This window comes from Lynx canadensis, chromosome E1 (genome assembly GCF_007474595.2).
Source record: "Lynx canadensis isolate LIC74 chromosome E1, mLynCan4.pri.v2, whole genome shotgun sequence".
In the NCBI taxonomy this organism is placed as follows: domain Eukaryota; kingdom Metazoa; phylum Chordata; class Mammalia; order Carnivora; family Felidae; genus Lynx; species Lynx canadensis.
The window spans coordinates 172,017-198,756 of NC_044316.2; the positions used below are offsets into that span (position 1 = coordinate 172,017).

The window sequence follows — 26,740 nt, forward strand, 5'->3', positions numbered from 1 at the left end:
GGAGCTTCCGGCTTCGTCGCCGTCAAGCGAGGACTGCCGTCGCAAAGGCGCCGTCAAGCGGATTCTACCAGATGCCGACAGACAGCACGCGGAGGACAGAGGGTGGAGCCCCGATTTCCGAGAGGGCGAGTGCGTCCTCACGTCTACGTCATGCCGCAGCCGCCTCTGCCGCCATTTTTGTTGGGGGCGGCGCCCGGCGCGGCCAGGCCCTCCTCAGCTTCCTTACTCGGTGTCTCTCCACGTTCACTGGCTACGCTGAAAAATGACTGAAAGGCATCCGAGGCAGGGAGTGACCTTTCGCCACAGCCTTTTCCCCTTCAGTCCCCCGTTGTCCCTTTGGTGACGCGGACGGGGGCGAGAGGGCGTCGCGCCGGTGACGTCACAACTGCGTCGCCGCCATCTTGACCGCGGATGGCTGGGCGGCCGCTGGCGAGGAGCCGGGGCCCTGCGGCGGCCTGGATGCCGGGGCTCGGCGGGCGAGGGCTCTGGCTGGGCCTGGCGGCGGCGGTGGCGGCAACGGCGGCGGCGGCGCGGTGGCTGGGCTGGTGGAGCGGCCGCGCCGGCCTTCGCCTTTTCGTTCCCGAGGAGCTGGCCCGCTACCGCGGCGGCGCCGGGGACCCGGGCCTTTACTTGGCGTTGCTCGGGCGCGTCTACGACGTGTCCCCCGGCCGGAGGCACTACGAGCCTGGGGCCCACTATAGCGGCTTCGCAGGTATCAGCGAGGCGGCTCACGCCTTTTTCTGCTGCGACGCGGGCCCGTAGCCGCCTCTGCGCCGTTCGCTCGTGCACTCATTCGTTCGTTCGTTCATCCATTCCCCGGCCTTTGTGTCCCCACGTTCCTCACACCGGTGCGGGGGCCGTGCTCCGCTGCATCGTCGCTCTGGTCTCTTTGGCCCGGTCGGGACCGTGGCCGACTGTCACCAGCCTGTACCTACGCCCCACCCCCACCCCCGTCTGTCCCATGCGTTCTTAGCGGCGTAGGTTCGAGAAGCAGGCCTCCTGCCTCTTCAGTTGCCTACCGGCCGCAGCCTCCGAACACCTGCTTTGTGCCACACTGCGTGGCTCAGGGCAGAGAGGAGTGAGACCTGTCCCTGCCCTCAGAGTTCCCCGACCGATTCCAGCCGCCTCCTATCCAAAGGAACCTTTCTTTGCTCCCACTCCAAGTTCCCCCTGAAAATAGTAAGTTGTTCTCGCTTCTAGTACAGGTGCGCTTGTCTCCGTTAAAGGTTATGAGGTAGGAACGCACGGAACGGGTCTGCTCAGCTTCACAGCTCTTCAACGGAGCTGCGTATACGTTAGGCCTGGAACGTTTGTCGGATGAAATGTATTGTTTTATAGTTGAGGGGATTGACGAATTTGCCCGAAGCCCCCACAACTAAGTGCTGACAGGCCTTGGGCCAGGATCTCCAGCCTCTTTCTTTGAGAGATGTTGTCCCACCAGCCCAGAGGGATAACCGCCTCCCAGATTAAGGAGGAGAAAAAATGCTGAGCTTAAGGCCACTGACGGCTGGTATTAAATAAGCATTTCCATTTGTCATAGTCTTGGGAAATGGGGAAGCCGCGTCTGGTGCTTAAATACAAGTGACTTCCGTGTCTCTAGGGAGAACTCCGGGAACCGGAAGCATCCACAGAGCAGGAATTGGGGTCAGTCGGTGTTGCCAGGCAGGGAAGGGACTTCCCCAGAGCTGCCCCGTGACCCAGAAGCAGAGCTGGTACTGGAGTCAGGGTTCACTTGCTGTCAGGGGAGGGGCAGTTGGTGGCGCCCGGCCCGTCACACCCCTGTTGCAGCTGCCCTGGTGGGAAGCACAAGTGTGAGCATAGACCCTTTCGTCTCTGGGGTGATTTTCCCCTTGCAATGTGTCTACAGTCTGCTGAGTTCCTTTGTGCCCGTTACTCGTCCAACATCCCTTCCTTGACCACTACTGTGCAGCCCGCCTTGTGCCGGGTGCCGAGGAATCAAATTAACTTAACGTTCCCCACCACCCACACAGTCTAGGAGGGTCTAGCAGATATGTTCCTTTATTCATTTGTTCGTTCAGTCAATATTTTTATTATGTGAAGATATAATCACATAATACAAAATCCACCCTTTTACACCATACAACTCAGTAGTTTTTAATTTTTTTTTTAATATTTATTTTCGAGAGAGGGAGAGAGAGAGTGCGCACTCTAGAACACAAGCAAGGGAAGGGGCAGAGAGAGAGAGAGGGAGACACAGAATCCAAAGCAGGCTCCAGGCTCTGAGCTGTCAGTACAGAGCCCGACACGGGGCTCGAACCCACAAACCGTGAGATCATGACGACCTGAGCTTAACCGACTGAGCCCCCCAGGCACTCGTAGTTTTTAATATAGTCAGAAAGCTGTGCAAACATCTTCCCAATCTAATTCCAGACATTTTTATTCCCCCCAAAGGAAACCCCCATATCCGCTGGCAGTCCCCACTCCTACCCCCCAGCCTCTGGCAACCACTGTCTACTTCCTGTGTGGACGTTTCACATAAGTGGAATCATACGCATGGCCTTTTGTGTCTGGCTTCCTTCACTTAGCACAGTGTTTTCAAAGTTCAGCCTGTATCGTCATGTATCAGTACTGCATTCTGCTGTATATGTATATACCACATGTTGTTTATTTGTTCATAATTTGTTGGATGTTTGGGTTTCCATTTTTTGCCTATCATGAAGAGCACTGCTGTGAACATACGTGGACACACTCGTGTGGACATGTTTTCAGTTCTCTTGGGTATATACCTGAGAGTAAAATTCCTGGGTCATGTGGTGACTTGTGTTTCACGGTTTGAGAAACTGCCACATTGTTTTCTCAAGTGGCTATATTCCCACCACCGGTGTATTAGACTTCCAGTTTTTCCACATTCTCACCAAATTTGTCTTTTTTATTGTCTTTTTTTTTTATTATAGTCAGTGGCTTTGATGTCGTAGTTCATCGTAGTTTTATTTGCATTTCCTGAATAACTAAAGGCGTCAAACATCTTTTTCTGTGCTTGCTGACCATTTGTTTATTTTCATGGAGAATGTCTGCTCAAATCCTTTGTCCATTTTTTAATTGAGTTTTTTTTCTTAGTTGTGAGAGTTCTTTATAAACCCTGGATACTAGACCCTTATCAGACCATGATTTGCAGATATTTTCTCCTATGTCATGGGTTGGCTTTTCATTTCTTGATGGTTTACTTTAATGCACAAAATTTAAATTTTTGATTAAGTCTACTCCGTTTATTTTTTGGTAGCTTGTGCCTTTTGTGTCTCATCTAAGTAACCATCACCTAATCCAAGATCACAAAGATTTATACCTGTGTTTTCTTCTAAGAGCTTATACTTTAGCCCATATATTCAGGTCCTTGCTACGTTTTGAGTTAGCTTTATATATGGTGTGTTCTTTTGCATCTCGCTATCCAGCTGTCCAAGCACCATTTGTTGAAAAGACTCTTCTTTCCCCTGGGGCACTTGGGTGGTTCAGTCCGTTAAGTATCCTCTTGATTACAGCTTAGATAACGATCTCACAGCCCTGAGGTCTAGGCTCCAGGCTAGGGTTCTCTCTCTCACTCTCCTTGGCCCCTCTCCTGGGTGCGTGCACACAGGCTTTCTCTAACCAAATAAATAAATAAACATTAAAAAAATAACTTATTTCCTCCCTTGAATTATTGAAAATGATTATTGATAACTGACTTATTGAAAATTGATTATAGGGGCGCCTGGGTGGCTCAGTCGGTTGAGCGTCTGACTTCAGCTCAGGTCACGATCTCGCGGTCTGTGAGTTCGAGCCCCACGTCGGGCTCTGGGCTGATGGCTCAGAGCCTGGAGCCTGCTTCCGATTCTGTGTCTCCCTCTCTCTCTGCCCCTCCCCTGTTCATGCTCTGTCTCTCTCTGTCTCAAAAAATAAATAAATGTTAAAAAATTAAAAAAAAGAAAAAGAAAATTGATTATAAATGCATGGGTTTCAGATAGCCCATATTTATTGATAATTACTAAAGATTAGGCCCTACCAGACACTGGGGAATCAATCCTGAGTTTGGTATGTTCTCTTCCCTGATAAAACTTGCAGACTAGTAGAAAAGACAGACATTAAATAGTTATTACGTAAACAATTAATTATTTTTGTGACAATGTTAAAGGGAAAACACACTTGTATTACCAGAGGCCCTAACCTAACAGGGGGAGGAGAGAGAGGAAGAGAGCACAGTGGGCAAGGCGGGATTGGTGGCTGCCAGTGTAGCGCCCTGAGTACCGTGTTAAGGAATCTGGATATAGTTCTAGGGTAAAAGGAAGCCGCTGAGGATTTTTTTTTTCAATTTTTTAAAGTTTGTTTATTTTGAGAGACCACGAGCGGGAGTGGGGCAGAGACAGAATCCCAAGCAGGCCCTGCATTGTCAGCGCTGAGCCCGATATGGGGCTTGATCCCAGGAACCGTGAGATCACGACCTGAGCTAAAATCAAGAGGCAGACGCTCCACCGACTGAGCCACCCAGGTGCCCCAGTAGCCCCTGAGGGTTTTTAATCAAGAGAATGACATCGGTTCATGTTTAAAATACCAGTGTAAATGATGTATGAAAAATAGTAGGGAAGGAAGGGAGAGCTGCTAGGGGTTTACTGTAGTAGTTTGGATGAGCGACAATGGCCACTTGGGCCAGCTTAGTGGCACACAGAGAAAGACACGCGGATAGAAGAACCACTTAGGAAGACACTCAAGGGGGCGCCCGGGTGGCTCGGTTGAGCGTCCGACTTCGGCTCAGGTCATGATCTCACAGTTCGTGGGTTCGAGCCCCGTGTCGGGCTCTGTGGGGACAGCTCAGAGCCCGGAGCCTGCTTCCGATTCTGTGTCTCCCTCTCTCTCTGCCCCTCCCCCACTCACACTCTGTCTGTCTCTCCTTCAAAAATAAACAAACATTAAAAAAAAAATTAAAAAAAAAAAGGAAGACACTCAAGGACGTGAGGGATAAAGGAGGTGTTGCAGACTGCATTTCTGCACTGAGGAACTGTTTGACATTTCCTGAGATAGGAAACACTCGAATGGCTGCAGGTTTCCTGGGGTGGGGGTGCTCGTTGGTGTAGTGTGGACATTTGAACTTGTGACACTTGTAAAACATCTAAGGGGCATTGAGTAGACAATTGGATACACCGGTCTAGGGCTGAGGAGAAGTCTGGCAATCCTTGGCGTAGAGGTGGTTGTGAAACCACAGGAGTGGACAGCAGAGGAGGAGGCAAGAATTGATCCCTAAGGCTGGTAGGAAATAAGCTAGAGAGGGAGGAGGAAGGCCAGGAATGTAGTGTCACGGAAGCCAGAAGACACGTTAATGCTGCTGAAGGTAAACGAAGAAGATGATAAGCGCCAAAATACGTGTCCAAGATCCGGGCGCATGTGTCCCAGAGAAGGGGAGACGAGCTTTCCTTGGAGGAGCAGAGTGGGGGTTGTCAGGTGTTTCTCAGAAGATAGGTCCTGGAGTCGCTGCAGTGCCAGTGATCTGCAGGTTAATCTATGTGGGCCCCTCTCTCCTGCAGGCCGAGACGCATCCAGGGCGTTTGTGACAGGGGACCACTCTGCAGCAGGCCTGGTGGACGATGTGTCCGACTTGTCATTTTCAGAGCTGCTGACGCTTCAAAACTGGCTGTCGTTCTACGAGAAGAATTACGAGTTCGTTGGTAGGTATTCCACAGGCCATTTCCGTAGATTCTCTTCAACGGGCTTGCAGTTTTCTAAAGGGTTAGAGTTCAGGGGACTGGACTCGAGGTTAAAATCTGTAAAATACCCATGGATCTTTCACCTTAAACTCTGGTGGTTAGTGTGGCAATGCGTCCCAGAAGGACGTGGCTGGGACACCGGTTTCCCTCACTCTTAATCTTGGGAGAAGATGGCACAGCCATTCAGTTTGGCTTCTGTTTGCCCCGGAGCTAGTGACTGCCCGCACCACCCTTGAACAGCCGGCTCCAGGCGCCTCGCTGTGCCCCAGGCGTCGGGCTTCAGCACCCCGTCCGTCAGGAAGGCTTGAAGCCTCAGTTTGTGTTCCATTTTGACAAAAACTGTTTTATTTTCCTCTGTAAGGAGACAGACAAACATTAGTCTGTGTCCATCCTGAAGGACCCGTCTCCCGGGTAGAAGTTAGGCTAATCCCACGTTTGTTAAAGCCGGTCACATAGGGCACTGCACTTGCTACTTGTGATGCTTGAGGGAATCACCTTTTAAACAGACAACCAATGGTGTCCTAAAGAAATGTTAGACTCTAAACACTAGATGGCTTTGTAAACACTGGACATTGGGTGGTTGGGCTCTTTTCATCCCCTGCAGCCCTGACCTCTCACTGTAACCCACCTTGGACGCACCTGAGCTCCTGAGGGACATCGGTGTCACCTCACCACCGGGACGGGTCTCAGTTGGAGGCATTCTTTCTCTGCCCCTAATACCTCTGAATATCTGCTCTGTCATTACTACCCGGCTCACCTCTTCTGAGAACCTTGCCATCTGTACTAACTCCTCTGCTCCCTCCACATCTGACTGATCAGGCCTTTCTTCATACCATCTACGTTCTTTCTGTTTCCAGTCCCCACCCCACGCTCTTGGTGGGCTCTTGTCCTCCCAGCCTGCAGACCCCTTCTTTATTGTCACCCAGTCTGCCCCGGGTCATTTCCGACGCCACAACCGTGTCTGGCCTCTGTTCCACTGAAGGAACGGACCTCTCTGCAGACCTTCAGGAGGCTGGTTGAAACATTTTGGTTAATAAGGACAAGAAATCTTAACACAAAACAATAAAGACAGAGCTCTGAGAGTGGGCAAAGGGTGCCAGTGCAAACACGTCATCCTGACACTTGGGGAGCAAACTGATGTGTTTGTGCACATGAGCGAACCAGCCTTGTCTGAAGGGTGTTAGTGTGCGTGTTGAGGGCAGGGGAGGGATGTGGTCTCGAGAGGCTTCAGACAGATTTTAGCTACAGTCCGCGTCTATCTGAATACCTACGATGGATAAGCTGTGCTCCGTCCTGGTGGGAGCTGGGCCAGCGATGAGTTGGTGCAGCTCCTGTGCTGTTAGCTCGCTCGATGGGCCGTGGGCCGTGTTAGGCTCTTTAGGGGCCCAGAAACCCTCAGGCCACGTCAGAGGATGAAGGTTTATTCTGTGCTGCGCGCACGGAAGTGACGACGGGAAGCCACCTTGGCAGCCACGTGGCCAAGCTGCACGAGCAGATGAGATCTCTTTTCTTTGTGTTCTGGATACAGCACTGGTGTGGAGACCCAGCCGGTGGTGACCACCATTCCCAGGACACGGCTCCCACAAGTCTTTCTCTGTTGCCTCTATTACTGTTGCCCTCTGTTGGGGTCTCACTTCTAAAACCCACCACAACGGGCTGGTCGCCTTGCACGGAGACCCTCTAGGAGAAAGTTTTCTGCTAGGCCGACTCCTAGGCTGCAAGCCTGGTCCCGACCCTTCGTTTGTTCTAGTAAGCGTTTAAGATGAACGCTCCCTATGAAGCTGTTGTGAGTGCTGGGGTTTCACCGGTGGGAGAGACATGCCGTAAATAAGGAAACCGATGACGCGTTTCCAGACAGGGCTGTGTACGACTAAAACCAGTGTGATGGGGGAGGGGCCTGTGGCACCTTTAGAGCAGACGGTCAGGGAGGCCTCTAGGAGGGGCTGGGAGTGAGGGGCAGTCAGACTGAGGTCTGGAGAGAGAACGTTCTAGGCTGAGCAAATGGCGGTGCCGAGGCACGGTCCGCAAAGAGAAAGAAGCCCGTGTGCCGGAGCCTGCAGCACACGAGGGGGGAAGGGACGGCTGTAGCCTCGGAGGCCTTGACAAGAAGTCTGTGTTTGATCCACGTACTCTCGGAAGCCACTGGAGGGCCAGACCAGGCATGGAGGTGACAGGACGTGACTCGTGTTTTATGAAGATGGCTCGGTTGCTTTGTGCGGGAAGAACAGTAGGGAGGCATGGACCGAAGTGGACGGAGCAGGTGGGAGGCCACCGCTGGGGTCCACAGTTCGGGTGAGGCTGGGGGCAGTGGAAACGGGACGGGCAGAATCGCCGTGTCTTTTAGAGGTCGGACACGAGCAGAGGGAAGTACGTGCTGTATTGGAACGGGGTGGCGGCTCCTAAGCCAGGTCACAAAAGTGACGTGAACAGAACCGAAATCGGGCTGAGTGGACCCGAGGGGTGGCCCGAACGCTGGGCACGCGGCACACAGCTGCCACCGGAGTCCGGGCACAGCGGGGGCAGGTCATCCCTTTGAGAGTACTTTCTGCTGCTTGTCCTTGGTGCAGGACAGCGGGACTCGAGAAAGCCCCTGCCCCGAAGGACAACTGACTGCTCGGGCTCAGGCCCACAGGCCCACGCACCACTCGCTGGCTCTTCTGAAAGAATCTAAAAGTGCACCAAGGACTGAGACCGAGCGGGAAGAGGGTGGTGGGTGGAGAACGTGAGCCCTAGCTTCATGGGCCCCCCAGCCACTCAGCCTCCCGTGTCTCTTCTGGGAGTGGGGACCCCAGCTCCTCTCCCATAGGTGCTTAAGAGGATTCGCAGAACGGTGGCAGTGTGAGCACAGCGCCCGACACGGAGTAAATGCTCAATAAATGACTTATTCGTAGTTCTACCGGACAAAATAATTGAACGTGGGGAAGAACCGAGCCACAGAAATGTTACCTGACCAGCCAGCCACTTGTCTGACAGGCGCCTCGAGCACTGCGGGGCACGGAAGGATGGGTCACTCGCAGCGCCGCCCTCGGAGAAGCGGCGTCAGCACGTGAGGCGAAGCCAACGGCCTCCGTGCTGGAGGCGTCCGCAGCTAGAGCAGGGGTCTCACCAGACACTAAGGAGTTCTCAGTCCGCAACCCAGAAACCCTGGGGACTTGCACTGCGCCACGGAGGTGAGGCGTTTACTCGTGCGTCCCTCCCGCGTGACTCTGACCTCCACTCTCCCGTCACCGCAGGAAGGGTGATAGGAAGGTTCTACGGAGAGGATGGCCTCCCGACCCCAGAACTGGCCCAGGTGGAAGCCGTGATCACCCGGGGCGCGGAGGCAGGCCGGCGGGCGCTGGAGGAGAAGCGCAAGTTCCCGCCGTGCAACGCCGAGTGGAGCTCCAGCAGGGGCAGCCGGCTCTGGTGCTCCCCAGAGAGGTAAGCAGGCTCCCCTCGTGCCCTCTCCGCCTCCCTCCAGGTCGTCCTGCTGGGACTCGGTGAAGCCGTAACCCAGCTGTTCCCCCAGGGGGACTTTTCAAAGTCCACACGCTCTGGGTAGCCATCCTCGATGCTGGCTCCGTGCTGGAGCCTCCTGAGGACCGACATCACTGACAGTGAGGGACGGTTGGGACCTGGGCCTGTGTTCTGTTTGAGCTCCCCAGACACCCTGGCCTGGGCGTGGGAAGGCCCGAGTGCCATTGCTCGCTTTGGCCTGTTGACCCATCCGAGCGAGGGCCTCCCTCCGTTTCCTCCGCACGTGTCACTCCTGCCTACAGGAGACAGGGGTGAAGCGGTGGGGGACGGCCCCTGGCGGCAATGACCTGAGATGCCGTCTTAAAGACGCTACAACCTCTGAGTGACTCGAGGAAGTGCAGCCTTTCCCGCAGGAATAACGTGAGGTGAGCCCGCTTCGGGTAGATGCCGCGGGGATTATCCCGGGTTGTTTGAGGAGCGGGAGACAAAACGCCTTTTTCTGCTCTGATTATCAGGCCAGCCTGGACATAAATGCACTTGCAGCCATCAGCCCCCTGGCTGCGGTGCGGAAGAGGCATCCCCCACGCACCCAGCCTCAAGGGCCTCCCAGTAGGAGCCCAGCTCTCCCTGGGAAGGGTAGGGAAGCCACTTCCCGGAGCGCTAACCGTGTAGATTCCCCCTCTTCTGCGGGGAGAGGCCTTCTTGCCCTGCTTACGGCCGACTCCTTGTGCAGAGAGCAGACAGCCAAAGCCACCCGCTTACCCTGGGCCCGGGCCGGCTCAGTTCACCGGAGGCAGAGGCACCGTGGCCAAAGGAAAGCTCCCGCCGTCCAGTTCTGAAGAGACACGGCCTGCCCACCTGAGGGGACAGGCTGGGACACGGGGGCCCGAACGCAGGGGTCCCAGAGAGCAGTGGTCCCCTGGGAGGCTGCCTCCCCCGCCCAGCCCTGTCTTTGTGGCCCCTTCTTGCCCTAGTGCCTTCCCCACGCCTGTGCCTCGGCCCCATCTGTTCATATAGGGACTGGGTGTGAAGTAAGGGTCCCTGGGAGGAAGGAGGCTGGAAGGAGGGCATCTCCGAGCCCTGACAGCCTGTTCTTGGGGGAGCCACTAGCAGGGTGGTCTCTAACCAGGTCCTGGTCCCAGACACTGGGACGTACACGGGGCACCAGGTCCAGACTCTCACCTTCCTTGTGAGCCCACGGGGACCGGCCCACGCTGGGCCAGAGCGCAATGCTCCACCTCTGAAGCCCGGTGACACCTAGGATGGGGCCTCTCGCAGGGTGTGACCCGTTAGCCTTGGGTCGTAGCCTCGGTTGCCCACCTTCAGCCATGAGCCCCAGACCCTAAGATGGAGACACGGCCTTGTGCTAGGATTGCAGTGGGGAGTGGAGAAGAGAATCAGGTCCAGACACTGCTTCTGGAAAGTTCCCAGGCCAGTGGGGGAACACCTGCCCCTGGGAAGGCACGGGACTGGATGGCGGATTCTGCCCACGGCAGGGGATGCTGGAGGAACTGGGAGAGTGTGAAGGGCCGGGGGACACAGGCTGCAGACCACCACCTTGGGAAGACGCCACATCACTCCTCCTTCCCCCTCCGCAGAGATCCCGCATTCACGCTAAGAGTCCCCTGTCCTTCTGTCCCTAGCGGAGGTGTGAGCAGAGACTGGACCGGTGTCCCCAGGAAGCTGTATAAGCCAGGTGCCAAGGAGCCCCACTGTGTGTGCGTGAGAACCAGCGGACCCCCCAGCGACCAGGCTCAGGGCCTCCCTGTGCACACAAACCGTGGGGACTTGGATCACCCGAACCTGGAGGAGTATGCAGGCTGCCCCCCACTGGCCGTCTCCTGCTCCTTCCCACCGGGCTAATCACAGACAGCCCTGCCTGCCGCACTCACTCGTGGCTCCCGACACGAAGCGGAGCGCCTGGAAGCATCTGCCCACACTTCTGTGCCTGGGACCCGGCGTGGCGGCCCGCCCGCCCGTCCGTGCCACTTCTCCCCCAGACCCGCCTGCCGCCTTCGTCAGAGCCCTCAGAGGCCAACCAACCTCAAAACCAATGGGACTGCCAGGCCAGGAAACAGGCTCTGGGCTCCAACAGCATCCTTCCCCGCGGCCAGTGAGGGCGCTGGGGGCACTGCAGAAGAGGGGACACATCTTCCCTTTGTGACTCAGACAGGCAGACAGGTCCAGAGAAGCCATGTAAATTAACACGTCAGCATAACTCCCAGTGTTCCCCACTGGTTAAGCTTGTGACCCCTGACTCTTAACCACTTTTTGTATGTCTGAGACCCCTGCCCGGAGCCACGGCCACAAGTAGTTGGTCTGAGCCCAGTCAGTACCACGAGACAGGACAATAAAACCAGGGAGGCTGGTTCTGGAAGTGGACGGGCTTTTGCTCATACGGAGGCAGTAAATCCAGAGGCCTCTGAACAAAGCAACAATTTGAAGGGAGGATATTCTCTTTTAAACGCTTAGGTGTGGGAGACGCCCGCACCTGCGTAAAAAGTGGTTTCCCATCCCGGACGCCTTTCCCAGGGGGTTGTGCGTCCAGGGCGACCTGTAATTCCTGGGCCGACCCGACGAGCTTCGTACCCCAGTCGAGCCGGTGGGGGAGGAGATTCCCACCTTCAGGCGAGGCCACGGAGCCTGGTGCTGTCCCAGATTCGTGTCTCTCCTCCCGGGTCTCCTGGTCCCCCCAGCTCTTCCCTAAACATTTGCCGTCCTTCGTCATTAACTCGCTAGCTCTCCAGACCCGCCCACTAGAAAGCGGAGGCTGCCTCCCCTCCCCTGGCAGTAGGGGGCACCTGGACACCCCACGACCACCCTCGCTGCCCCCTCCTGCCTCGGCTCTTCCCGAGCGTGCGGTAAACCCTGGCTTCCCTCCAGTCACAAAGGAAACACCACTCTGTAGCACTGAGCTACTTCCCGCCGCAGCCTTGAAAGCCGCCCCTGCTTCTCAGCCCCGCTCACCCCGCATCAGTCGCCAGCTCGACAGCAGGGCAAATTCTGCACTTGGCAAATCCCACAGCCACAGCCTTCCCGGACCCGTCACACTTGAGGACCTCAGTGGAACCCTCCCTTAGTGCTTGCCTGATTCCCTTTTCTCCCCCAAGAGCCCCTCTCGGCCCATAGGCTCCCCAGAGCACTTCCGAGGCACCCAGACTCCACATTTCCGTCATTCAGTCTCCTCTCCTCCCTGGTGATGTCCCCGTGGCCGTGCACACCCAGTCACAGCAAGTGAGGACCCCGGCAGCCATCCAGGACGCCTTCCTCTGCTGCTCTGCTCCTCCCACCCAACCCCCAGGTCCCTGGTTTCCGCGCCCTCCGCGTTGCTGCGAGCAGTCCCCCTGGATGACCAGGGTGGCCCCCACGTCCACTCCTTGGCCACTGGGACCCTCCGGCCGTGGCTCTCCTACCATCACTTCGTGCACGGCTCCCTCCGGCCTCCTCCTAGCTGCAGGTGCCTGCGGGGCCTGCACCAGGCTGTCCTTCCTCCTGTGGTGAGCTTGTCCACCTCTGACCCCTCCACAGCTCTGCTAAGTCAGCACCTTTTGGGAGCCTGTGCTAACGTGGCCCGTGACAGCCGCCTTCTTCCTTGTTCATGAGTTTCCTGTCCGCCTCCCTCCCTGGACAGAGACCGAAGTTACCCAGCTTCGTGTCCCACACCCACAGTATCCAGCGCATAGTAGGTGCACAGAGTTAGCCCTGAGTTTGCAGATGAGGCAGCTCAGGCGCTCAGAGTCTAATAAAGGCACAGAGCAGTGGAGCTGGGCCTGGAACTCCAGGTTCTTATCCTGAGACCCACGCGGCCCTTGGGCTGCATGCCTGCTGTCCTTGCTGGTGGGAACGGCCACTGATCTGGCCCCCCGTGGTCAGCAGCTGTCTACGGGCACCTGTGTACCATGGGGTGGGATGGGGGCAAGCGAGGCTCCTGACCTCAGGGCTTAACGGTGTGGGGCAGGAGGCCCGCTAGAGCCCCAGAGGCCATCCTCGGGATGGGAATGAGGCCCAGGGTGGGTGCCGGGTCCACAGGAGTTCAGACCCCTCCAAAACAAACTGAAAATGGAAAGAAGCAAAACCAGGCCCCCCTACTGTCACCCCAGCCAAGTGTGGCCAGAGAGGGCCCTGGGTGCCCACTCTCTGCCTGCAGGCTGCTCACTCACTTCCTGCTCAAAAAGAATTCACGTCCTCTTTGACACCAAGCGCGTACTTTACCGTGAACAGCCTCCTCGTGGCGGGGCCCCAGGCAAATCTTCAAACGGCTCCGCTGAGAGAAGGCTGTCAGCTTGATGGGCTGAAGGGCTCCGCCATGAAGAAGCCAGTGGTCACTGGAGAAATCCCCGTCCTTCCGCCTCCAGCAGAGGTGGCCCGGGCAGACCTATGGCGGAGGGAGGCAGGTCCCTGGCGACGGATGCCACACGCGGTGCGGCCCAGGCGGGTAAGATGTGCTGGCAGTCGGAAAGGATGCCGGGCAGGGGGCTTCTGTGGCCTCGAGAGAGTCCAGCGAAGGGGTACAGCGGCCACCGTCTGCTTTCCGCCAGCCTCATGAGCGGGGCTGTGTTGACCAGGCTGGGCAGCTGCCCCCCCCAGAGCGGACAGCCTGGGGTCAGAGGGGCCACGCCAGACCATCGCCCCATCCCTCGCTCAGTTGTGGGACAGCTGTGACCAGAGAGACCCCACACACAGCCTGGGGCCGTGTCTGTTCAGAAATGGGCGGTGGACAAACCGAACCCCTGCCTTGAGAGCCCTCCCACCACCAGAGCCCCTAGACTCACTCCTGCAGGAAAACCACACACAGCGCTCCCATCAGCCCTCCCTGGAGGGGACTCTCAGCACGCACACCGCCATCGGTGTCCTCGCAGGAGAGGAAGGGCCTACTCCCTGCCTCCGATCACCTTCCTCGGGACCCGCGGGAGCCAGGAGGGGCCGTGGTCAGCACTCCCGTGTGACAGGCGCAGAAACTAAGGCACAGACGTTAGGAAACTGGCCCAATACCGTCCGCTAATCAGTAACAAAGCACAAAAACCCAGTGTGCTTCCCCAGCAACCGTGTTGGAGTGTGCCCGTGCCCAGTCCTTGTGTGTGCCCACGGGTTCTGGCTGGCGTGCCCCGCAAGGACAGCTGCTGGGGTTACTTGGGACTGTCCTGTGGCGGCACTCAGCGGTGCCTGTGCACCAGGGAGAGCAAGCTGGAAGACAGAGGAAGGGGGCTGCGGGTCCCAGAGCGTGCGAGGGCCAGGTCAGCTCCTGAGAGACCTCACCGGGGCCGGGTCCCGGGGAGGAGCCGGGCGGCTACGCCACAATAGCTACTCTTGGACTGCTGTCGACAACATGCTTCTGGAAAGTGTTGCTGGCGAGTCAAACTCTCCTAGAAGGTGAGCTGTTACAGAAATATGTTCACATATCAAGAGTTTGAAAAGGTTGCTTTTAATGCTTATTGGTACCTCCGCGTTAAAAAGTAACTACAATCGTCTCATTAAAGTTTCCACGTTAAATGCACAACTTTACCTCGTTATAAGGAATTGTTACAGAAAATGCCGATACCGGTATTCGAGACATACATTCCATCACACGGGCTGCGGATGGGAGTGTCGTGGTCCCACACACGGAGCCGTCCTCCCACACTGAGCGCCACCCTGAACGGCCTGGAAACTGAGGCGCACCTCCAGCCCAAACGTGCACCTCCAGCCTCCGCCCCTCCCTTGGTGTCACACGGGTGTCACGGGAACAGCCAGCCGCACGCACCTGCCCAAGGAGGACAAGTCACGGGGTCAAGCGGTTTAGACCCCCCCTCGCTACGGAAAGCCAACGTTGTCGCGACAGGCCGCACGTTATTTACGCCACACAGAAGAGGCACCGTACAGGCGACGAGCTTCCAAAGACAGTCTCTCGGGCATCTGACGGCCCCGGGTAATTTAGCACGTGCTGAGCGCGTCTCGGCAAGCAATCCGCTCTTCGCCGAACTGCTCCCACACGACGGGAACGTCTCCGCGGCCGGGGGCGCTTCAGATTAGGGGGTCCCGTGCCCAGTCCTCCTGGGGCTCGTCCTGAGGGCAGCAATCCCAGTCGTGGGAGAAGCTGTGCCAGGGGCTCCTTCGGTCCCCGTCGTGACAGCGTCACACTCACCTGCGTTGGCTCCTGTCACCTAGGGGCCCGGTGCGCCTCTCAGGCCTGAGCATTTACGTCGTCGACAGTGTTCTTTGTCTCCCGTCGAGCGGCCCAGATGGAGATGACAGCCCCTCCCCTCCCTAGGCTCTCCCCCACTCCACGCCTCTGGACAAGGTCAGCGCAACTCCGTTCGGCGTAACAGGCAGGGGGCACGAGTGTGCGGTGGTCGTGAACGCACCGGCCCCCGGGCAGGGAGAGGAGTGGGCACGGCCAGAAGTGACTCGGGGCTGAGGTAGAGGGCGGGCGGTCACAGGGACCCCACTCCTGGAGAGGGTTCGGCAGGCGACCTGAGCGGTCTGGTCCAGCCTCGACCAGCCTGGGAACTGGGGTTGACAGAGTGCGGGCAGCAAACTGCAAACGGAACTCGTGTTCTAGTCCATCATCCTGTGAGACACCACTACAAATCACAGAGAGCTAAAAAGTCCTAGGTGCAGGCACTTACGTTTGGTGGGGAACTCCCACGTTAGAGGATCACAGCAAGTCAGTTCAGCCGCTGGCCTCGCGCACAGCACGTGGCTTGTACTGCACACGGAAGTATTTAAAAAAGGGAAAGACGGCTACGAGTGCACAGTCCGGGAAGCCTGGCGATGAGCAGGAAGCAGTTAGAGCTAATTCACTGATGCACAAATGGTATTTCATGAGGTTTATTCTTCCCACTCTACTGTTTACAGTTGGCAATTTTCTGAATGGGTAAAATTGAGACTTTGCTGCTAGCACTTAAGCTATGGGTGAAATTGTCACGAAGAGCTAGGCAGTTCTGTAGCGTGTGAGGTCCCAGCCTGGGCAGTGACGAGGGCGTCCCACGGCCAGCCACCACGGGACGTGCCGCATGCGGCCAGCGAGCACCCCGACACTGTGGGCAGGCCGCCCCCGTGTACCACGCGAGGACGCCCCTGAAGCCAGTGCAGGACTCCCCAAGCGTCCCCCCACGTCTCTGCTCAGCACCACAGCCGCCCCTGGACTCTGTGCAGGAACGGAAGCTTCACGTCGCACATTTTCAGCACAACTTTAAGATTTTATGTGCAATCGGAGGCGAGACTGTTACTGGGAATGGGAACGGTAGGGCGGGGGCGAGACAACCGGCCACGCCCCGACTGACTCTCCACCGTGAACGTGGAAAGAGCAGGTGTAAACGTGCCGAGCACCTCGACTCGCATCGGAAGCATAACTATCTTACTTTCCAACTAAGGAGTCAAGCCACCTGCCTGCGCCCCACTTCCTCGGGGCCCAGTCCAGGCACCCGCACGTGGAAACCGACCACAGGCCTCACGTGGGCAGGCGTCTGCCAAGATCAGGTGCTTCTCCCTAAAGGTTCTGCATGAAATATGTCACAGACTTTAGGGGACAGGAAAACTCTTGTAATTAATTTTTTCTTTTAAACATTGTGCACAAGCTCCTATTAACATAGAAAGCATATATATTTCATAAATCACAGAAATATTAAAAAGTAGCACTCTGGTTTATCAGCTCATGTTACACACATATGTAGGCAAGAGAATGTATAAACCTACAGCAACAGAAGAGGACATACCACTATCCGAAGAAACAAACCAAAACAACCAGGCTGTTGCAGAAAAATACTTAGTCCCTTTACACACATATCCATTTTCATTAATGCAAAAACAATGCAGTGGTTATCAAATGTCAGAAGAAACCGGTATTACGATTAAGACGGTCGATCTCTGAGAAAAACTCGTGAACGCTTGTGTTGACCTCGGAGTTAGTTTTCTTAAAGCAGCGGTGGAAGTTTCTCTTTAAATGTACGTTTTTGTTTGTGTTTTTTTCAAACCGGCCAAACCTTCAAAAGCAGCTCAGCGCTGCGGGGTCAGCACACACACGAGCAGCGACTGAGGGCCGGTCAGTTCGAGGGCCTCACTCCGCTCACGGCCCAGCATCCTCCCCGCAGGCTCGCACACGCGGGCCGACCCGGCAGCCACCGGCCCGAGGCCGCACGCTGCCCCTCCCGTCACCAGGCCCAGTGACGGTGTCCCTCCCGGGGAGGGACTCTTCGCAGGAAGTGTGCGCTGAGCTCCGATGCAAGCTGGCCATCAGAACCAGGGCTGCTGGAGGCGGGGGCGTTTCTGAACGTGGGCAGCGCAGCCGTCTGGAACAGCGCGCCGCGGTAAGAGCGCGTCTCCGCCACCGCGCGCCCCAGCGGCAGAGTGACCGAGGCCTCTGCAGACAGGATGTGGCAGGACAGAGAACGGGACACTGCCCTCCCGACACCCAGTCGTAGGGATACGGTAAAGCTTTCAGTTAAGGCCACGATTTTTCAGCTCTCATCTTTGAACCCTGTTTAGAAAGATTTCGCCTTTTTTAAAGGGCTAGCTCCCTAAAATATAGCTTAGCTTTTCAAACAAAACAAAACAAAACAAAACAAAAAAAAGACTTTGGGCCAGAGGATCCTATAATCTTTATGAAAACTGCGCATAGAAGTCCACAGCCACTTACCCTCGAGTGAGGCCAGCTTCCCGCCGCGGGCGCGCTCCCCGCGGGCACTACGCTGCCGCAGGGGGAGGGTTTTCCCAGGGTCCTTGTGCTGCAAGCAGAGTGGGGCCCGATGCCCATCGCAGGGGCCACGAGGCACACGGCCTGGTCCAAGGTGGGAGGCGTCCGGTGGCCCCGACCACAGTCTGACACGCCAACAACCACGCGGAATCCTTGGGAACGGGACTGATCACAGCGGGTCCTTAATGGTTCAGTCTGTTGCCGCAGGAAGACGGGAGGGCCGGCCCTGCTCCGGGTGGGTGAGGCTGGCGCGCGGAGCGGCCCCCGGGAGGCGACCGGGGTGCGGCCGGCGGGCTCACTAAGAGACGCCCCCCAGAGTCAGCACATCAAAGCAAATGTTGCAAACTCGCACGGGCTTGTTCAGATCAAATTTTATAATAGGGATCTCCTTGGTCGAGCATTTATGGCACAGAAGGCGTCCGCAGTGACGGCTGTGGAGGCAAAGCGGGGGGCGTGAGGGGGGCCCCGAAGGGCAGCCGCCTCCCAGGGCAGGGCCGGGGCAGGGCCGGGCCGGGTGTGCAGTGGCCGCCACGTGGCACCGACACGTGCGTCGTTTGAGTCCATGGAGACCCAGCCATTGGCTGCTGCCGGGGGAGTCTGGCCGTAACCGCCCAGCTCCGCGGTGCTGGGGGGGGGGGGGGAGACGCACACCGCCGGCGAGGGCAGGGAGCCTGGGCCCCCAGCGACGCCGCTACAGGCACGCAACCCCACACCTGGCCAGCGTGCGCGTGGGGTGCTGGCGGGTTCCCGCTGGTCACGGGAGAAGGCAGGAGCGGCGAGCCACCCCCCGACCCCGCCGACGACGTCGGGGCCTTACCAGTGATGTTTGCGCGTCGTGACTCCGAACTTGGCCGCACACTCATAGCAGGTGGAGCCGTCGCACCACGGAGGCTCCTTGGACAGCATGTCTGTAACACGGGCGGAGAGAAGGGCCCGTCAGAGTGACCGTGCCGGGCAGACCGGGGCCGGGAGGGGCGGGGGTGGCAGCGGTAGCTGGGGAGACGGCACCACGTCTGCGGGGGACACGGGCGGTCAGGGCGGCCAGGAGGACCGTCAGGGGCCGAAGGGCAAGGGGACGACGGGGGAGCGGGCAGGGCGGGACGGAACGAGCAGGGGCGAGAGCAAGGGGCGAAGTGGCGCCGTGGCCGGCTGGGTCTGCGGTGTGGGCGCCAGCAGCAGGGACACGGGGGAGAGCACAGCGCGACGGGCCGTGGCGGGGCTCGTTGGAAGCGTGGCGCGTTCGGGCTGGGAACCGTCGGCTCGTTCGCTGAACGCCAACTCTGCCCGCACGGCTCCGAGAGCCGCGCCCACACAAGTCGCCCGAGTTCGCGGGGAGGAGGCGGCACGTAGCCGGTGTCTGCCCAGCGCCCGCCACGCTGGCCCGCGGGCGGCTCCAGCTGGCGCCACAGAAGCGCCACACGCAGGCACCGGCTGGGCTACAGACCGTCTGCCAAGCGACGCCGGGCACGTCACCCACGCCAACATCGCAGAGCTCGCTCCTCTGCCCAGACCACAGGGCTGAGAAGCCCGTTCTGCGGCCGCCTCGAGGGGAAGGGAGGGCACGTGCAAATAGCAAGCCACCAAGGTGCCACCCTGCTCGCCACAAGGGAACAGAGGGGGAGCCGGCAGGGGCTGGAGCAGAAGGCCGCTCGGAAGAATGCGGAGAACCCGGATCCGCGGAAGCACAAAGGACGTGCGGACAGATGAGCGGCCAGAGCCGTGGAGGGGTGACCGCCCCCCCCACGAGCCGATGCGTGGGTGCCTTTATGGGCCTCCGGTAGGACCGGGACGTAGGGCTGACAGGGGCCCTGGAGCACCCTGGAAAGCGGCCGGCTCGGGTCATTCTGGGTTCAGAGGTCACCGGGGCACGTGAACGACCGACACCGTGCCGTGTCTGCGCTGGATGAGCAGCGAGCAGCCACTCACCTAACAGTCTAAACAGAAGCTGCTTGGTGGCAACTTGGTAGTTGAAAATGTTCACCCCTTGGTTGTTGTTGACCCCGAGGCGAGCTCCCGAGCGGACGACGGCACGGCACAGGTTGGCATTCCCCTTCATGTAAGCCAACAGCAGCACTGGAAAACAAGAGCGCGGGAGGGCTCCTTCCACCTGAGCCCCGACTGCTGCCGCCGGAAGGCGGCAGAACGTGCGTCAGCAGAGCCCCACTGACCGCCACGGGGGGCGCAGGGCGGCCCCAGCTCCAGGACACGCTCCAGAGCCACAGAGCAGGGACCAGACACTGAAGGAAAAACGCGCCGTCCCACCTGCCTTCCTCCAGCACAAGGCTGGCCGGCCAAAGCCCCTGTCGCGTGGCGAAACTCAATCTGGAGGCCCACGCAGGGAACCCCGTGGGCGCCCGGCTCCGGCCAGGCCCTCCCGCCTGCCGCCCGCTACGCCCACGGCAGCCCTTCTGCTTCCCTCTCCTGGGCCCCACACTTCAACTCCTCCTCATGACTTTCTAAACAGTCCAGGCGGACGAGGGTTATCATTTCAGATGAGCAAAGGGGCACAGAGAGGTTACGAACCCAGGGTCGCCTGCTGGAACTGGACAGAGCCAGGCGATCGGAACCAGGTCTGTGCGACTCAGAAGCACGGACGTGACGCGCCTGCTCGTCGGCCTCCCGCCTCCCGGACAGCGGCCGGAGGGTGTGCCGGGCCCCCAGCTCACTCCTGGGCCGACTCCCTCCAGCTCAGGCTCGTCACTGCCAGCTTAACAACACGTTCATGTGCTGAAGCCAAGAACTAACGATAAAATATTCAGTCCTGTGCTAAGGTTCAGGACGTTCCTTGGTGACAAAGCTTCTGCCACAGGCCAAGGAGGCTGTGTGTGGCAGGAGGGGGGGGACCGGGAACATGGTGGCAGCACGGGGCCTCACCGCTGTTCCTTACGTGAAAACTCGGGACGCACTGCCCACACCGCTTAACTTTCTGGGTGGCTGTGCGCATCCAACAAGAACACAAATGCAGAAGTACGTGTACAAAATGACTTGAAGCCATACAAATTAGCACAGCGACCGGGTAGCTAGAGTAGCACCAGGACAGGGGCCTCGTCCGTTTGTCACCTGCCACTTTTTCACAGCCCGTCAACACACGCACAACACGCTTCCCCCTTCTGGAGCATCTGCGGGGTGCACAGCAGAGAGAGGAGGGCTGTCAGAAGAGACGGGCAGGCCTGCTTGGACCCGGGCACGGCTCTGCAGCACCAGGGACACTTAGACGCACGCGTGCCCCGAATCAGACACTGCCAGACTCCACCCCAGGCAGCGGTGACAGCTGCTCACAGAACCTGCCACGTGCACCCACGGAGTGCCCTTCAGTCGTGGCCGTGTGCCCGGCTCTTGTGTCTCCAGGACACGCGAGCACCGTATCACACACCCGTGTTTCCTTCCGCGTCCGGCTTGTCCAGAGGGTACTGAGGCATGCACTCCAGGAAGAGCTCAAAGATGGTGGCTGCGTTCTCTTTGCCGTACTGACCCAGGATGTGCAGCGGCGACTGGCCTCTGAGGGAGCAAGGTGGACAAGTTAGGTACAGACCCGCCACGGTCACCACGCACAAAAGACGCGATCTCTGGACCTGTGATGCCGGACACAGTCAAGGACACGTAACAGGTCATAAAAGGTTTTCTACAGAGCATTTTCCAAAACGAAAATGTCCAAGGTACCGAAGCTGGTCCAGTGCCCTAGAGGCCAGTTAGCTGTATCGCACGCACCCGGGGCTGTTGCGAGGCGCAGTGACCTCCAGCCCTAAGGGTCACGCTAGGTGACGCGGAGCCCAGGCCTCTGCTCCGGAACACGGGCGCTCACCGTAGATTGAAGGCTTCGGCGTCCACGGTGCACTCGGTCAGGAGGACCCGGATGTTGTTGAGCCGACCGTGCATGACCGCGAGATGAAGAGCTGGAGAGTAAACCCTCTTACTGTGCGAGCCCAGAAGCCCACGTGGGAAATCTCAACCGCTCACGGACCTCCCTCTAAACAGGACACAGCCAGAGCAGCCACTGTCCACTCACAGAGCCATCCCGTCCGGTCTTCACCACCCCCCAAGACTCAGTCAGTCGTCAACGCAACCTCGTAACACTTTGCTTCCTTTTTCCACGGTTACCCCAAGGTGAGACCTCCTGGTTTTACGGGAAACCGCTGTAGGCTTCTAGGGGTACCACGAAGATGGGAGGCTGCCCGGGGGTGGGCGGTGGCAGGACAGATGCCCCGCCCAGAGCATTCCCTGCCACAGCTCTGCTGCTGCGAGAGCCAGCCTCCCTGAGGGAAGCAGGCCCACGGGTGCAGGGCACCTCCACCTGCGGACCGGGGGGCCTGCTCGGGGCACTCGGCACGGGGCACAGGGGAATGCCTGGCGGCTACCGTTATTTCCATTCTCGTCCAGAGCAGCAAAGTCCACCGCGTTCTCCAGGAGGACGGAGCAGATGGTGGGCAGGTCCTGCTGGGCGGCGAGATGCAGGGCAGTCTGGCGGTGCTTGGTTAATTCGTTCACTGTGGCTCCTGCAAGAAGCTGTTGAGGCTCATGACGTGAGCGGCCTCCCTGCACAACTAGCAAAGGTCCCACTTACGGGGCCCGAGCCCGCCTGCCTCCTGACACCCATGCGCCTGCCTGGCCGGCAGGGCCGGGCGCAGCACGGCCTCACACACACACTCCCGGGGAGGCGGGAGACAGCAAAACCCGTCCCGGGCCGGAACCGGCAATCAGCAGGACGTCAGAAAGCCATTCCTCAGGACACAGGAACTCTACTTCTAAGATTCAGGACGTGAAACTACGCGGGACCGCGGTGAGTCCACTGGTCCACGTACAGACGTCCACTGCTTACGGTGGCAAAACCAGGTTGCCAGAAGGGTTCAGTTACGAAAACTACTGCAACCAAACAACACAACAGGTGGCCACTGGGATGACAGACGTGTGTGGTTTCACGTGGAAGGATGTCTGCGCCACAGTAAGTCAAAACCAGGCGAGTTAGCAGGCGGCATGATAGTGTGATTCCTCTGCAGAGAGAGAGAAACGTGTGCACACGCACACACTCCCTGAAGGCGTGTGAAAGCGTCTACACCACACGCACTCCAGTTGGGGGTGAAAGGGAGACACCACCAGCTTTATACCCTTACGTGCGTACGGTTTTTCCACAATAAGCATGTGCTGTTTTTATTTTGCTTTTTAGAAGACAGAAATTAACCGGAGAATTACAGAACCAAAAGCAGAAAGGCCCCTCAGACATGGTCCTGCCGCCTCATTAACCTTCCCCTTTCTTTTTAAATTTTTTTTTTCAATTTTTTTTTAAATTTTTTTAATTTATTTTTGGGACAGAGAGAGACAGAGCATGAACGGGGGAGGGGCAGAGAGAGAGGGAGACACAGAATCGGAAGCAGGCTCCAGGCTCCGAGCCATCAGCCCAGAGCCTGACGCGGGCCTCGAACTCACGGACCGCGAGATCGTGACCTGGCTGAAGTCGGACGCCCAACCGACTGCGCCACCCAGGCGCCCCTAACCTTCCCCTTTCTGACAGAGCTCCGAGACAGCTGCTACAGGACAGAATCTAGTCTGTGCCTCTCCCGAGGCCTGAGGCCACCTGGGAGAGTGGAGGCACTGGTCAGCTGCTCTGGTTCACACCCTGACTTCCAGGTCCCAGCCTCCCCAGACCCCGGGGCGCCCACTGAAACCACACACAGATCCAGGAGGACATGCGGAGGGTGCTCGCGGGCACGAGGGTGCTGCATGTGCTGGGGATCATAGCTAACCTCGAAGATGGCTAACCGGCAGGCAGGGGAGTCTGGGTGAAGGTGCTGTTTCGACACGACCCGGCTCCAACACTAAACCGCATGGCCGTTATTGGCAAGGCCAGCTGTTTCTAGGGACTCCTACCCTCCGCGAGCTCAGGCCTTCGTGACGCAGCGGCAGAGCTTTGGTGAAGAGGCCGTGACCCTCTAACCTCTCGGCTCTCGGACAGACGGACACGTGGCCCGACTCCCCACTATTCCGAGGCCCACGTCTACCTCCTTGGCTGGTCCCCACACCCAGTCTGTGCCTGGTGCCACCAGACCCCTCCGCCACCCCCACCCAATCGTTCTACAACCCACCTCACGGCCACTGCCTCCCCTCGGCCCCTGCGCCGGTGACCCTGCCCATGCCCTCACTCCCCACCACAAAGGTCAATGCTCTCTCAGCTCTAACACGTAACAAGTCATGAAGGTTTCTGAAAAAGTACTTTTCAAAAACAAAAATGGCAGAGGGGCACCTGGCTGGCTCAATCACTAGCACGTGGACTCTCGGTCATGGGGTTGGGGGCTCAAGCCCCCCCCCCCCCGTTGGGCAGAGAGCTTTCCTAATACAAAATAGGGGCGCCTGGGGGGCTCAGTTAAGTGTCCGACTTTGGTTCAGGTCATGATCTCACAGTGTGTGAGTTCGGGCCCCGTGTCGGGCTCTGTGCTGACAGCTCAGAGCCTGGAGCCTCTTCGGATTCTGTGTCTCCCTCTCCCTCTGCCCCTCCATTGCTCTCTCTCAAAAATAAACACTTAAAAATAAATAAATAAATAAATAAATAAATAAATAAATAAATAAGTAAGTAAGTAAGTAAATAAATAAATAAAATTTAAAAATAAAGATAAATAAAAATAAAAAATAATAAAAAATAAATTGTTATTTTTTTTTCAACATTTTTTATTTATTTTTGGGACAGAGAGAGACAGAGCATGAACGGGGGAGGGGCAGAGAGAGAGGGAGACACAGAATCAGAAACAGGCTCCAGGCTCTGAGCCATCAGCCCAGAGCCCGACGCGGGGCTCGAACTTACAGACCGCGAGATCGTGACCTGGCTGAAGTCGGACGCTTAACCGACTGCGCCACCCAGGCGCCCCAAATTCTTATTTATTTAATAAATAAATATTATCTAATAGATCAAGCGCCCTGAAGGCTAGCTGTGCAGCACGTCCTGGGGCTGACAGGAGACACCAGCAACCACAGCATTTAGGAGCCACCCAGGTGACGCCAGGCCCATAGCTCTGGACACGCTCTGGCCCTGTTCTTGCTCTGAAATGCCACCCTCTACAATCTGGTCCCGACCCGCCTCTCCAACCACATCTCCTACACTCTCCCCAAATTTCAACCACTTTTCTGGTGAAAGCACACCACACGCACTCTCCAGGCTCCGCACCCTGGCTCAGACCGCTCCCCTGTCCGGTGGCAGCGTGTCCTCTGGGAAAAGGCAGGCTCTGGAGTCAAGCAGAAGTGGCTAAAATCCCATCCACGCTACCGACTCCCTCACAGTCTGGGGGGGGGAGGGCGGGGGGTTCTTTCTGACCTTACATCTTCTCCTTTGTAAAATGTAAAAACTTTCCTACACCTTTCTGCTTTTGAGAATTAAGAGTGGTAAGCTCCTTGACATCAGCATCGGTGGTGATTTTTTGGATCTGACTCCAATAGCAAAAATAAGCAAGTGGGGCCACAAACTAGAGAGCTTCTGCACAAGAAAGGAAACCATTAACAAATGAAAAGGCACAATCTGCTGAATGGAAGAAAATATTTGCAAATCATGTATCTGCTAAGGGGCTAATATCCAAAATACATAACTCACTGCAACTCAATAGCAAACAAAAACAAAAACAGAGGCACTTGGGGGGCTCAGTCGGTTAGGCATCCGGCTCTTGATTTCAGATCAGGTCGTGATCCCAAGGTTGTGGGATCAAGCCCTGCACTGGGCTCTGTGCAGAGCATGGAGCCTGCTTGGGCTTCTCTCTCTCCCCCTCCCCTGCTTGTATGTGCCCGCACACGCTCGCTCTCTCTCTCTCTCTCTCTCTCTCTCTCTCTCTCTCTCTCTCTCTCTCTATATACATTTCAACAGCAAAAAAACCCACCAAATACAATTTAAAAACAGGCAGAAGAACTGGACAGACATTCCTCCAGAGAGGACACACAGACGGCCGACAGGCGAACAGAGATGCTCCCCATGGCTCATCATCAGGGAAGCGCATATCAAAACCACGGTTAGCTGTCACCTCAAAATGACTGAACCCACAACACGAGAAAGTCTGACCGTGAGCGAGGACGTGGGCAGGGACCGTCATGTGCCGCTGCTGGGAACGCAAACCGAACAGTGTGGAGGCTCCTCCACACGTTAGAGGCAGAATAACTATCCGATCCAGTAATTCCACATCTACGTGTTCATCCAAAGGAAAAACACGGTTCTTTTTTTTTTGATAGAGAAGAAAGCTTACTGCATATACTGTAAAAAAGCTTTAAAACACCTTTTCTGTCACACAAACCAGCCAACCAACCCAGCCACCACCTTAACTTTGACAATCTGGGCCTGCTTCTGACCTCCGCGAGAGGGAGCCGCCTCCGGAGTCTGGGGACCGGAACCCCACCTCGCACTGCACAGCTGGGACGCTCCAGGGTGCACCGACGGCCTGTCCACTTCAGGCCGGTCCTGCAGCCCCGCCCCTCACTGCCCGGCCCCCGGCCCATGCCGCAGCCACCCAAGTCCTGCCTTCCGTCGAGGCCTCACGCCAGCACCTGCCTGCACAAGCTGCCTGCTGGGCTCTGAGGACACTCTGCCCACCGACACAGCTGCTCTCCCCGAGGGCACTGGCTTAGTTCCCCAAAGTCGTGCTGGCCTCTCACAAAACCTGGCCAAACACCTGTGACGAGAGCTTCCGCAGGCACCACGACACGTGCGGTCCACGTGTTGCATGCAACGTTTCGGGGACACTTACCAGGTTGCGGACGATAATCTCTGAACCTGCTTGGACAGCAAGGTGCAAAGGGGTCAGCTTGGAGGCGTCCTGGACTCTGGAATTCACATTAGCCTGGACGCTGATCAGGAACAAGACGCTTTCAATATCAGAGTTCTGGACTGCCACATGAAGAAAATTCCGGCCCTTGTTATCCACCTAAGGCAACAAGCGGGAGCCTGCTGAGCACCTGCGAG

The 26,740-nt window shown here is 57.5% G+C and overlaps 2 protein-coding genes across 7 annotated transcripts in view; one reads left to right on the forward strand and one right to left on the reverse strand.

Annotated features, from left to right (window-relative positions):
• Nucleotides 1-156: 156 nt before the first annotated feature.
• On the forward strand, nucleotides 157-17,106 carry LOC115501161 (neuferricin). Its single transcript, XM_030296087.1, has 4 exons — nucleotides 157-712; nucleotides 5,511-5,651; nucleotides 8,924-9,110; nucleotides 10,790-17,106. The coding sequence occupies exons 1-4, from the start codon at nucleotides 412-414 to the stop codon at nucleotides 11,007-11,009; spliced, it is 849 nt and encodes a 282-aa protein (XP_030151947.1). The 5' UTR covers nucleotides 157-411; the 3' UTR covers nucleotides 11,010-17,106.
• The window catches only part of ANKFY1 (ankyrin repeat and FYVE domain containing 1), a 78,507-nt gene continuing 68,412 nt past the window's right edge, over nucleotides 16,646-26,740 (reverse strand). For 2 of the 6 annotated variants that reach the window (XM_030296086.2, XM_030296083.1), the window contains exons 19-25: nucleotides 26,526-26,702; nucleotides 22,173-22,320; nucleotides 21,620-21,710; nucleotides 21,191-21,315; nucleotides 19,744-19,890; nucleotides 18,635-18,725; nucleotides 16,709-18,248 (exon numbers count right to left, since the gene is read on the reverse strand). In XM_030296086.2, the coding sequence (XP_030151946.1) occupies nucleotides 18,116-18,248; nucleotides 18,635-18,725; nucleotides 19,744-19,890; nucleotides 21,191-21,315; nucleotides 21,620-21,710; nucleotides 22,173-22,320; nucleotides 26,526-26,702 (912 nt within the window). In that variant the 3' untranslated portion in view covers nucleotides 16,709-18,115. Of the gene's footprint in view, nucleotides 18,249-18,634; nucleotides 18,726-19,743; nucleotides 19,891-20,877; nucleotides 20,937-21,190; nucleotides 21,316-21,619; nucleotides 21,711-22,172; nucleotides 22,351-26,525; nucleotides 26,703-26,740 lie in introns of those variants that run through there. The other 4 variants (XM_030296082.1, XM_030296084.1, XR_003964739.1 and 1 more) reach the window with 3 other exon arrangements.